General features: G+C 45.6%; 1 protein-coding gene across 10 annotated transcripts in view; it reads right to left on the bottom strand.

Annotated features, from left to right (window-relative positions):
* The window catches only part of lekr1 (Leucine-, glutamate- and lysine-rich protein 1), a 424,197-nt gene that overhangs the window by 88,199 nt on the left and 323,483 nt on the right, over nt 1-12,515 (bottom strand). For all 10 annotated transcript variants that reach the window (XM_070883546.1, XM_070883550.1, XM_070883544.1 and 7 more), the window contains one exon: nt 5,922-6,003. In XM_070883546.1, the coding sequence (XP_070739647.1) occupies nt 5,922-6,003 (82 nt within the window). The remainder of the gene's footprint in view (nt 1-5,921; nt 6,004-12,515) is intronic.

The raw sequence follows: 12,515 nt of genomic DNA, 5'->3' as shown, positions 1-12,515 counted from the left end.
CGGGAGGGAAGGAGGTGGAGCTGAACGGGAGGGAGGGAGGGGGGTAGCTGAACGGGAGGGAGGGGGGGGATGAACAGGAGGGGTTGGGGAAGCTGAACGGGAGGGAGGCTGAATGGGAGGGAGGGAGGGAGGGGAGCTGAATGGGAGGGAGGGTGGGGGCGGGGGGGAGCTGAACGAGAGGGAAGCCCGAGTCCCGATCTTCAATTCCCGGTGAGCCCATTCGGCCAGGGCTAGGAACGGTGCTCTTCGGGCCCCTCCCACGCCGCCTGCACAGATTCGGGCTGCGAGGAGCTACTGCACATGCGTGCACACTCTAGCGCGCATGTGCAGAGGTCCTGGCATTGTTTTCAGCGCCGGGACCTGGCTCCGCCCCCGACTCCTTGTGCTGCGCCGAGGCCGAAGACATCCTGAAGAACTCGTAGAATCACAAGGTAAGTTTTCGGCGCCCTTTTTATTCCAGAAAGTCGGCGCACCTTATGGAAGTGTGCCGTTTTTACAGAGGGCAGAAACTTAGGCCCATAGACAGGCTAAACAAATGGGCAAAAAATGGCAGGTGGAATATAATGTAGGAAATTGTGAGGTTATGTGAGGTAGGAAGAATAAAAAAGCAAATTATTATTTAAATGGAGAGAGATTACAAAATGCTGCAGTACAGAGGGATCTGTACATGAAACACAAAACGTTAGCATGCAGGTACAGCAAGTAATTAGGAAGGCAAAAGGAATGTTGGTCTTTATTGCAAGGGGGATGGAGTATAAAAGTCGGGAAGTCCTGCTACAACTGTACAGGGAGTTGGTGAGATCACACCTGGAGTACTGCGTACAGTTTTGGTCTCCTTATTTAAGGGGGGGATATACTTGCATTGGAGGCAGTTCAGAAAAGATTCACTATGTTGATTCTTGAGATGAAAGGGTTGTCGATTGAAGAAAGAGTGAGCAGGTTGGGCCTATACTCATTGCGGTTTAGAAGAATGAGAGGTAATCTTCTTGAAATGTATAAGATTGTGTGATGGGCTTGACAGGGTAGATGCAGAGAGGGTGGTTCCCCTCACGGGGGAATCTAGAACTAGGGAACATAGTTTCAGAATAAGGGGCCGCCCTTTTAAAACGGAGATGAGGAGGGATTTCTTCTCTCAGAGGGTCGTGAATCTGTGGAATTCTCTATCTCCGAGAGCTGTGGAGGCTGGGTCACTGAATATATTTAAGAGGAGATAGACAGATTTTTGAACGTTAAAGGAGTCAAGGATTATGGGGAGCGTGTAGGGAAGTGAAGTTGAGGCCAAGATCAGATCAGCCATGATCTTTTTGAATGACAGAGCAGGCTCGACGGGTCAAATAGCCTACTCTTGCTCCTATTTCTTATGTTCTTATGTTTTATGTTCTTTACCAGAAATCCATGCGGCTCTTAACGCTGCAGCTTCAAGTCTGCCCCTTCCCAATTTCAACAAACACAATCACAATTCATATCTTGAGGAGATCAAAAATAAACTGTAGAATCAAAAATGTTTCCTCTGACTCTGACCCTTTCCATGTTCACTGCCTTTATAATAGAATGTTATCTACAGTTAAAGGGGAGGCATGGGGTTTAGTTAGGTCCACTGGGCCACCAGGGAGCGGCCTGGCTCCCAAGAGGGGATGCCGGGCTGCCTGTTGGCGGCCCAGCTGAACCCGTGGGCACCACTGTCTGGCCGACCTGGCAGTCGACGACAAATAAAATAAAATGACGTCCACAGCAGTGCACCCTCTCCTTTAAGGCCGGACGCGCCGCCCAGGCAATTTCCCACGCGGGGCGGAAAGTGGGTCGCCGCCAGTTAGTGGGGGGTCCGCACGTGCCTGACAGGGCGGGAGCACAGGTGGCACAGTAACCATTACCACTGCGAAAACTCAGTTAGGGCAATTTAAAAAATGGTCCTTGCTCCGCACCGATTAGGCAGAGAGTCATTACCAACCCGTGGCCGACTCTTTGAAGCAGTCACGGCTCTTAAAGAAAGGGGCAATTTTGGCCCCATAGAGTTATATTTAAGAAAAATTGTTTTAGTATGTACTATGTTGTAATTTTTTAAGAATGTTTATACACTGACTATTAACTGTTTTTCACCTTAATCGCCTTAATTCTCTGTGTCAGCCATGATTCAGTGGGTAGCACACTCAAAGTCAGAAGGTTGTGGGTTTAAGGCCCACTCCAAGGACTGGAGCACAAAAAAAATCTAGGCTGACATTCCAGTGCAGTGCTGAGGGAGTGCTGAACTGTCAGAGGTGCCATCTTTCGGATGAGATGTTAATCTGAGGCCCCTTGTGCACTCTCAATGTGGACGTAAAAGATCCCATGGCACTATTTTTAAGAAGAGCAGGGGAGTTATCCCTGGTGTCCTGGCCAATATTTATCCCTCAATCAACATAACAAAAAAAGATTATCTAGTCATTATCACATTGCTGTTTGTGGGAGTTTGCTGTGCACAATTTGGCTGCCACAATTCCTATATTACACCAGTGACTACACTTCAAAAGTACTCCATTGGCTGTAAAGTGCTTTGAGAATCCGGTGGCCATGAAAGGCGTTATATAAATCCAAGTCTTTCTTTCTTTTTTATGTTTGTCAGTTTTTCGGTTTCAGTTTGCAATTTATTTCTTTGTAATGATTAGCTGCTTGAAATAAAAGGGTATATTTACCAATCCTGTGCTTCCAGTGAGGAAGCATAAGTCGGGGAACCAGTTCTATGGTGTTGTAGCCCTATCTCAATTCATGCTCCCTGTAAGCATGGCTCTTGGCTGGACATATGTATTAGTGAATTTATCATAAAATATTTAGCAAATATTGGACCCAACATTGCCCAAGCCGTTTTTTTGGCGCATTGACCTGAAGCACGCCGACTGTGCGCGCTGGAAAGGCGCTGGGAAAAAAGGGCCCCATCCTGGCCGCTCTTCGGAGTCCCCGGAGTCGTGGTGTAACGTTCAGTCTGAAGCAGGGGGGGGTGGGGTGGGGAGAGCAACAGGCCAGCGCAGAAAGCACTGCCGGCACCTGCGCGCATGTTCAGTGAGAGCTGCGTGCATGTTCCTGCCCTCCCAGCGTGTCCTGTGGGCTGTGAGCAGGACCCGATGCTCGCAGCCCCTATCCCCAGCTGAAGGGACGCCCGATCTCGCCGCACCCTATCCCCGGCCAAGTGGCCTCCTGCACCGGCCGACCGGCCTATTGAGTTCCCGGGTGAGGTAAGGCGTAGGGCTTCAGTTTTATTTTTTATTTGGTGGTTGTGTATGCTTGAGAGTTTTGATTGGGGGGGAGGGGGGAGGCGGAGGAGGAGAGTTTGTGGCGGTGGGGGGGGGGAGAGAAAGAGTGTATAGGGAGGGGGAGGAGAGTTTTTGGGAGGGAGAAAGAGTGTTTTGGGGGGGTGTGGTGGAGAGAAAGAGTGTTTTGTATACCAGCATCTCTCTCTCTCGCTCTCTGGATACCTCCACTGCCCCCACCTGTGACAGCGCGGCCAGCAGCTCTTATTAGTATTTTAATTGTTTGAGCTTTTCCTTGCAATGTTTGGTGCTTGCTTTTTGAGGTCCTCTCCAGTTCCCTTCCCTCCCCTATCCCTGCCCTAATATCTGCCGAATATGCGCGGCTTTTTCTTCACTGCCCGTAAGGTTTTAAGGAGCTGGCCACATAAACTGACCTAAGTCGATTTGGAGTAAGTTTTTGCTGGCCAAAGTGGCATAAATGGCCAAAACTGGCGTAAATGTCTGGGAACGCCCCCTTTTGAAAAAAAAACTGACCTAAAAAAAATTGTACCTAACTGACTTACTCTGGAGCAAATTTTGGGGGGAAAATGGCATTTTTTAAATTACGCCAGAAAAAACAACTTACTCCAAAAAAATGGATGCAAGTCATGCCAAAATTGGGCCCATTGTACTTAATAAGGTGAGGGAAGTCAGTACTGAGGAATGGAACATAGCTTGGTGTTTTTTGCAGCCAATAGTTCTCCCAGGTCAGGTATAGTTATTTGTATAATTCCCCATCAAATATTCCTAGATCAGGGAGGGTACATGATTGTGAAGCATTTCATGGTTTATGCATTTTTCTTATGCATAACAAGTGTACAAAAACATCCTTTAAATAACAGAGGCAGTGGAAGTGCATCTTGCCTCAGAAACCATGATCTTGGCTGAAAAGTTCTTAATGAAAGCTGAGGAGTGTTGTTAAATACCTTAGGGTAGAATGTGGGAGGTCAGCCAGGAGTGTGTTGGAATAGTCAAGTCTGGAGGTAACAAAGGCATGGATGAAGGCTTCAGCAGCAGATGAGCTGAGGCAAGGACGGAGACAGATGATGTTATGGAGGTGGAAATAGGCAGTCTTAGTTATGCTGCAGATATGTGGTCGAAAGCTCATTTCAGGGTCAAATATGACACCAAGATTGTGAGCAGTCTGGTTCAGCCTCAGACAGAAGTTGGGGAGAGAAATTTCATTTAAGTAGTGCCTTTAACATAGTAAAAACATCACTAGGTGCATTATCAGACAAAATTTGACACCGAGCCACATAAAGAGATATTAGGTCAGGTGGCCAAAAGCTTGGTCAAAGAAGTAGGTTTTAAATTCTTCCTACAGGTATTTTTAAGAACGTTTTTTCCTTCCTATTCATTTACAAGGTAAGTAATTACATGGGATTGTAAGTTGAACATAAGAAATTGGGAGATTTTGCAGCCTTAGCCAGTTTTTGAACCACATGGGATAGAGCAGCAACCTCTGTTGGTTTGCTGGCTACAGGAATGAACTTTAATGTGCTGAATGGCCTTTTCTCATCCCTGATATTTTTAATGTACGTATGAATAGATAGCAGGGAGAAGGAAAAACTCAACAGCTGTACTACCTTCAAGTGAAACAGACTCTGATATAAGAAAAGTTACGTTCAACTCTGCAATGATGGCGAAGTAGAAGGAGTCCACTACATCAATTTGCAACACATAGTAGAAAGTTTCTCATGGCATGTATAATGTCCAGGAGTGATAGTCTAGTAGGTTTCTGCAGCATCAAGGTGCCAGCAGGAGGTACGAAAGATATTGGTGACATTGACACAAGACTGTTAGGAATACCTTCTGATTCAGAGATGAAAATGCTACCAATAAGACAAAGGCTCGCTTCAACAGAACATTGAATAAATTAAATTGAAGTATAAGGACATATGATACATTGACATCTTTGTATTCAGTTCTTACTTTAGGAAACTAAACCCAGGAGAAAATGAATGATACAATTTTTTAGATGAAAATTCACAATTATTCATTTATATTCCAAGCTCCAAAGAGTGGAGCTATGTGCGCAGTGTACGCCACGTTGGAGATTGTGGGTGTACAACCCGTGATATTCTGCCCACTACTATTAATAGAAGGAGAATCACAGGCTGTGCATCTGCAATTTCCTGAAATGCACATCTTGTAAATGCTGCTCCCAACTGGCAGCGTGGAATGAACCCAATTTACTGGTTATAGAATTTTATAGAGTTTTTTTTATTTTTTGAAAGTAAGTAGAGCTAACACACTATCGATGGACCAGTTATGGTCTCCAGGTGCAGCTGACAAGGTGGACAACAGCAAACCTTGTAACAGTCACAAAATTGTGATGTTTTGGGAAATCACATGGGCTGGGAACTATAAATTTCTGAGTGAAAATCAATTAAAAAAAGGTAACTAGAAATAATTACAAAATCTGGGAATTTGTTTATGAAAAATAATTAAATTCTAAAAACAAAGAGCATTACTGATGTACCACAACCTTTGATATCACACATCCAAATCATTCCCTTTCGAACAAACTTTTCTGTTTACCAAAAAAAAATGTACTGCAAGTTTGTGACAGGGAAATGAATTCGAAAATAGCTTGATTTTATTCATTAATTTCTTATTACTGTTTGACTAAATTATTTAAGATGCCAGTACTTCACTCACAGTAACAACTCCTTGCAATGTTCCATTTCTTCTGTAACCTTTTGGAAACTAAGTTGCTGAGTCATAAGATGATTTTCCAGATCTGTTGGAATCAATAAATGGCAATATTAATACCATTATAATACAACTAGAAGTATATGTGGCAGAATTCAGCTCATTCCAAGATCGTGCACATATGTCTGTCTAACTGTTGCACTGCCAGTTCACATCTTATAATTGTCTATTACAATTAGCTACTAGGTTTGGAGTTAAAATAACTCTGTGAATTGGCTAGTGTAACTGGATATTCTCCAATTGCCTCTTTAGAACAGCTAATTTTCATAGACATTCAGTATGAAATCTTTTTCTATTTCAATCCATCGAGAAACAAAAATGGCATGTATGAGCAGGCTGCATTCTAGTTCTAAATACTACATAGAATGTAACAAATCAGCAAATTAGCATCAACAAAGAATCATCATAGAATCTTACAGCACAGAAGGAGGCCATGTGGCCCATCGAGCCCCTGCCGGCTCTTTGAAAGAGCTATCCAATTAATACCACTGTCTCGTTCTTTCCGCATAGCCCTGAAAATTGTTCCCCTTCAAGTATTTATCCAATTCCCTATAATTTCAGATCATAGCAACTCGTTGCATTAAAAAAATTCTCCTCATCTCCTCCTGATTCTTTTGCCAATTATCTTAAATCATGGGGGGAGACATGTGGGGCGTTAGAAATTTAAAAATCGGAAAACCGACCCAAATCCGCCTCCAACTTCCGCTTTTAATAGAGGCGGGTTGGGAAGTGGACAACTAACCTGTTCTCTGGAGGTTGCTCGGTCATTGAAATATTTTACAGAGGCTATGTGTCCACGATTTTATCTCTGTTCCAGACTTAATGCTGACTAGCCAGGTTTCCTGGGCCTCGGAAAAGCAAGCAACTGAAGGAAGGCAAGAACGGCTGGATGAAACAGGCAAGTGCCTTTCCAGCACTGCTTCTGGGCTAGGAGAAGCAGGAGTGCTTCCCCCGACCCACCAAACTTACCTGTTTCCGTCCCCATGATCAAAACATCCACACCCCCCTCCCCCCATCCCCAGTGTTTGACTCCTCTCCCCCCGATGTCCGACTGCATACTTACGGTTTTCCGGGCTGCTAAACCTCCCCCCCCAGCCCTCCACCTCCCCCCCGCCTGCCTCTCCATTATTATAGGTGCCTCTGCGTCGATTTATAAAGCCAAGGATCCCACATACATTAACAGATCATCAATGTGTCCTGCCACATTAAAATACTTGTAAATGTGAACACTCAGGTCTTCCCGTTCCTGCACCCCATTTAAAATTGTACCGGTTAGTTTATATTGTTTCTCCTCATTCTTCCTTCTAAAAGGCATCACTTCATACTTCTCTTAAATTTCAATCTTTGATATTGTGTCCACTGTACTCAAGTCCAGGTCATTAATGTATATCAAAATGAAATGAACGGTGACGTTGGAGCCTAACTTCCGGTTTTCGCGCTGTCCGATGACGCTCATGCGCAGGACTCCTCTGGTCCGATAACAACACTTGCTGTGCACTGGGCCTTCCGAAATCAACTTGCTGACATTCAAACACAGCTCAACTCACTGTTGTTTCTGCACACAATGACATTATAAGAGGGGAGGCGGAGAGAAAAGAGCACGATCCATGTCTAAGGGGGAGGGGGTAAGGGGTCCATGATGCAGGTAAGGGAGGTGGGGGAGGGGAGGAGAGTGTGATCGAGGTGTCAGGGGAAGGGGGTGAGGAGAGCATGATGCAAATATGGGAGGGGGATAGTGCTGTGCATTATCTGACCTCAACAATGACCTTCAATGCAGCACAGTCACTCTGCAATCTGCCTGCCAATGACTGGATCAAATTACACATTCCAGGCAGACGGCTGGCTGATTGATCTTCAATTACACCTCCCATTTCCCAGTGTTGTCACTACACTTCCTCATTAGTTGTAATGTCATGGTCAGCAAATGATACCCTATCAAAATTATACCGTCCCTTAGGGACACAAATGTATATTTCCCTCCAGTCTGAAAAATGATCATTCACCACAACTCTGCTTTCTGTCTCTTAACCAATTTTGTATCCATGCTACAACTACCCCTTTAATCCCATGGGCCTCAATTTTCCAACGAGTTGATTATATGGTACTCAAATACCTTTTGACACAACATCACAACATATACACAACATCAACTGCACTACTGTCATCAACCAGGGCCATTATTTCATTGAAGAACTCAATCAAGTTTGTCAGACATGACTTGCCTTTAATAAATCTGTGTTGGTTGTCATTAATTAACCCACACTTTTACAAGTGAAAATTAGTTTTGTCCTGGATTATGATCTCTAGATGTTTCCCCACCATCAACAATAGGCTGACTGAGCTGTTTATACCTCTATTGGGTTTATACCTCTCCCTTTTATGAACAGGGCTGTAACATTTGCAACCCTCTAGTCCTCTGGCATCACTCCCAAATGCAAGGAAAATTGAAAGATTGTGGCCAAAGCCTCTGCTATTTCCTTCGTTACTTCCCTCAAAGAAAAGAAAACGTAAAACATTTTAAAGATGTAATTTCCTGTTCTAAGGACTGTTGTTGAATTTGTATGCAAATGAATATACTTGCAATATATACAGTTCAAGTTTTTTTTGCACGTTTTGTTTATTCCCCTTTGAAAAATATGTTTTACTTTCAAATGAGCTACCAGAACATCTTGTGAGATACTAAGGGGTCAAGTTTCGGGCCGCGCCCAGAACAGCGCAGCCCCGACCTGGACGCCCATTTCTCGTGCCTAAAAGTACGACAGAAAAATACATCTGAATTCTCCGGCTCCTTGCAGGTCACTGGGAGCTCGGCGCGGCGCGCACACAGCAGCGGAGGGCAGAGCCACAGAGCCGCACCAATTCTGGTAATGGAGGGGGGCGGGACTAATTTAAATGCGGCAACGTCATGCCGGCAGCCCTGCGCATGCGCATTGGAGCGCACGCGCGCATGCGCAATAGCCCAGAAACATTGACACTCGGCCATTTTTAAAGGGACTTAAAGAAAAGTGTTGATTTGTCTTGTAGACCCCTGGAAAGGCTTGGGATTGACTTTTGGTGAGTTTTTTTTGTGTCTGAAGGAATGCTTTTAGCAGTACTGTTGAATAAATCACCTGTTGAAATCAGTGAGTGCTGCTTTTTGCTGCTAAACTTCCAGAACAGGTGTTGCATTGGTGCTTGCAAATGAAGGACTGTGTGTTTTGAAAAATAAGAGTGTCAATTCAATACAGCAATGGAACAATGTCCACCAAGAACAAAGAATTTCTTGCATGAGGAAGTGGAGATATTAGTCAACATCATTGAGCAGAGATGGCAGGAGCTAGATACCAGCAACAGAGGTCGCATAAAAGTGCCACCTAAAGAAATGACGAAACACTGGAATCAAGTTGCAAAAGATTACTGCGCAGTGGTGCATACCATGAGATCTGGAAGCCAGTGTAAAAAGAAATGGCACGACCTTGGTCAAGTAGTTAGTGTAAGTAATAGTTTCCATTTTTAATGTAATCGTAATTGTAACGTGACTATCTGTATGTCCCACCCTGCAGAAAGACGCACTCTGTAAAAAGTTATATTTTACTCTTTGCAGAAGAAATTGGGCCCACAACAAAAGGGAAGCAACTCGAACAGGAGGAGGCACGCCAAATCTGCATCCACTGACACCCTTGGAACAGAGGGTAGCTGCTATGATGAGTCATACATGGAGAAAAGCAATCAGTACAGCAAAAGCTGGGCCGGCACGCGAGGAAGAGGGTAAGTCCTGAAAATGCATCGTGGCCCTTCAAATCAACCTGCTGCCTGGCCTGCTATGTGTGAGAGTACTCATGCCCCCTCCCTTGCTGTTAAACATTTGACTGTTCTGATGTATTTTGCAGAACATGATGATGATGATGATGATGATGATGATGATGCCAATTCTGAGGATCCTGAAGATACAGAACAAGAACCAGTACAACCAGATGCAGATGATCCAGACTGGATGATGGTGGCGATGACTGAAATGTCTACAGGGGAGAGCTTCAAAATTAATGTTTATGAGCCCCCATTAAGGGACATCAGAGTTTCAATTCCTTGCATAGGTTCTGGTTCCACCTTCCATGGTTTTGATTCCGATGTTGCGGGTCCCAGTGGTGCTGCTGGTGTAATGCAGCAGTTTACAGCCAGTGCACCACCGTCCGAGCCTGCGCCTCCCACTGGCATAGATTCTGGTTCCACCTTCCATGGTTTTGATTCCAACATTGCGGGTCCCAGTGGTGCTGGTGATATAATGGAGCAGTTTACACCCATTCACCCACCGTCCCAGCCCATGGCTCGCACTCGAGTGCTGTCGTCTGGAACACCGAGCGCCCCACCGTCCCAGTTCGAGCCTCTCTCTCTAATGCTGCCGTCTGGAGCAAAGAGCGTCCCACTGTCCCAGCCCGCACCTCTCTCTCTAGTACTGCCGTCTGGAACACCGAGCGCCCCACTGTCCCAGCCTGCACCTCTCTCTCTAGTACTGCCGTCTCGAACATAGAACGTCCCACCATCCCAGCCCGCACCTCTCTCTCTAGTACTGCCGTCTGGAACACCGAGCGCCCCACTGTCCCAGCCTGCACCTCTCTCTCTAGTACTGCCGTCTCGAACATAGAACGTCCCACCATCCCAGCCCGCGCCTCTCTCTCTAGTACTGCCATCTGGAACACAGTGCGTCCCACCGTCCCAGCCCGCGCCTCCCTGTGTAGTGCTGCCGTTTGGAACATCGAGTGTCCCACCATCCGTGCCCGCGCCTCCCAGTGTAGTGGTGCCACAAGGCAGACCCAGGCAGAGGAGAAGGAGATTGGAGACACGCTCTCCTGAGATGTAGCGTTCAACAGATGTGGCTCAGGTTGTGGCATTGGGTATGGAGACCAATGAGCTTACCCGATCACTCATCGGTAGCGTCAGTGCAGTGGGTGAAGAGGTGACGGTCCTGACGGGAGAAATAGCAGTAATGACATGGGAACTTAGGGAGGGAATGTCCGAGGGAGTGCAATCGACGGCACAGGCCCTCATGGAGATAGCTGCTGCAATAAGGGCACACAGCCCCGCCAATCAAATGACACCCCCATGAAAAAGTGAACATTCACTGAGATGTGGACGAGAGATGGTTGCAGCCTTTCTTTGCTGCTTTTGTTCTTGTTCTTGATGTAGCTGTAGTAGCGTTTTTCAAATTGAAATTGTTTTGTAAATTTTGTAACTTTACAACTTATAAGTGATCTTAGGGTTTTTAAGTGATCTTATAGTGTAAATGCTTCCACATTTTGTAACTTATTTAATTTTGCATCTAAAAAGTGATCTTGAAGTTTAAGTGATCTTAAGGGTGTAAGATTTTTCACATTGAAATTGTTTTGTAACTTTACAAGTTTATAAGTGATCTTAAAGTTTTTAAGTGATCTTCAAGAGTCATATTAACAAGTAAAGTTTGATACAACAAATATTTTATTACAATGACGTTAACTTTTCAATAAAATATTTTTTCATTAAAACTGATTCATCTTCCATTAACTCAACACAACGTAGGAACAACTGCAAAGAATAAACATGTCCATGCACAAAAGTTGTCGCAGAGCCCTCAGGCATCAGTAATTGAAGCGTTCATGGATGAGCTGCTGGCGCAAGGCTCAAGCAATCGTTAAATGTGCACGATGGACGACCCTTCTCCGACCTCGTGCTCCGGCATCAGTCACTTGATTGCTTTCCTGATCGTCGTCATCATCCACATCCTGCTCTGCCGTAATACTATCATCATGCACTGGACCCTCACGTGGGTCTTCTGGTTCCACTACCAGCTCCTGCTGCCTCATGATGGCTAAGCTATGGAGCATGCAGCACACAACAGTGAAGTGACCGACAATCTGAGGAGAGTATTGCAAGTGGCCTCCGGAATGGTCCAGGCATCGGAAACGCTGTTTCAATATGCCAATGGTCCTCTCAATGATGCTGCGCATCGCAATGTGCGCCATGTGGTATTGCCAGTCAGCTTCTGTCCGTGTCACGTGTAGAAACGTCATGAGCCAGGTGGCCAGGCCGTACCCTTTGTCTCCCAGTAGTCAGCTCTGCCCTTCTGGCTGCTGCTCAAACATGTCAGATATAACGCTGTCTCGTAGGATGAACGCATCATGGGTGCTGCCAGGGTATCTCGCATCGACTGACATGATGCGCTGCTTGTCGTCACACACAAGCTGCACATTGATGGAGTGGAAACCTTTTCTATTCCTGTACTGCTCGGAATCTTCCACAGGTGCTCGCAAGGCTATGTGGGTACAATCAATGCAGCCCTGTACCTTTGGGAAGCCGGCAATCCTGAAGAAGCCCACAGTCCCATCATGGATCGCTTGTGCGGTTATTGGGAACTTGAAGAAGTCATTCCTCCGCGCATAAAGTGCAGCCGTGACCTGGCAAACGCAGGCATGTATTGCATGTTGAGAGATGGCGCACACATCTCCAGTTGTAGCCTGAAACGATCCCGAGGCATAGAAGGCAAGTGCAGCTGTTACCTTCACTTCAACAGACAAGGCAGTCGGCGTT

This window comes from Pristiophorus japonicus, chromosome 6, assembly GCF_044704955.1.
Source record: "Pristiophorus japonicus isolate sPriJap1 chromosome 6, sPriJap1.hap1, whole genome shotgun sequence".
Lineage (NCBI taxonomy): Eukaryota > Metazoa > Chordata > Chondrichthyes > Pristiophoridae > Pristiophorus > Pristiophorus japonicus.
The sequence above is the reverse complement of the archived record's forward strand: the minus strand, read 5'-3'. Positions and strand labels throughout refer to the sequence as shown.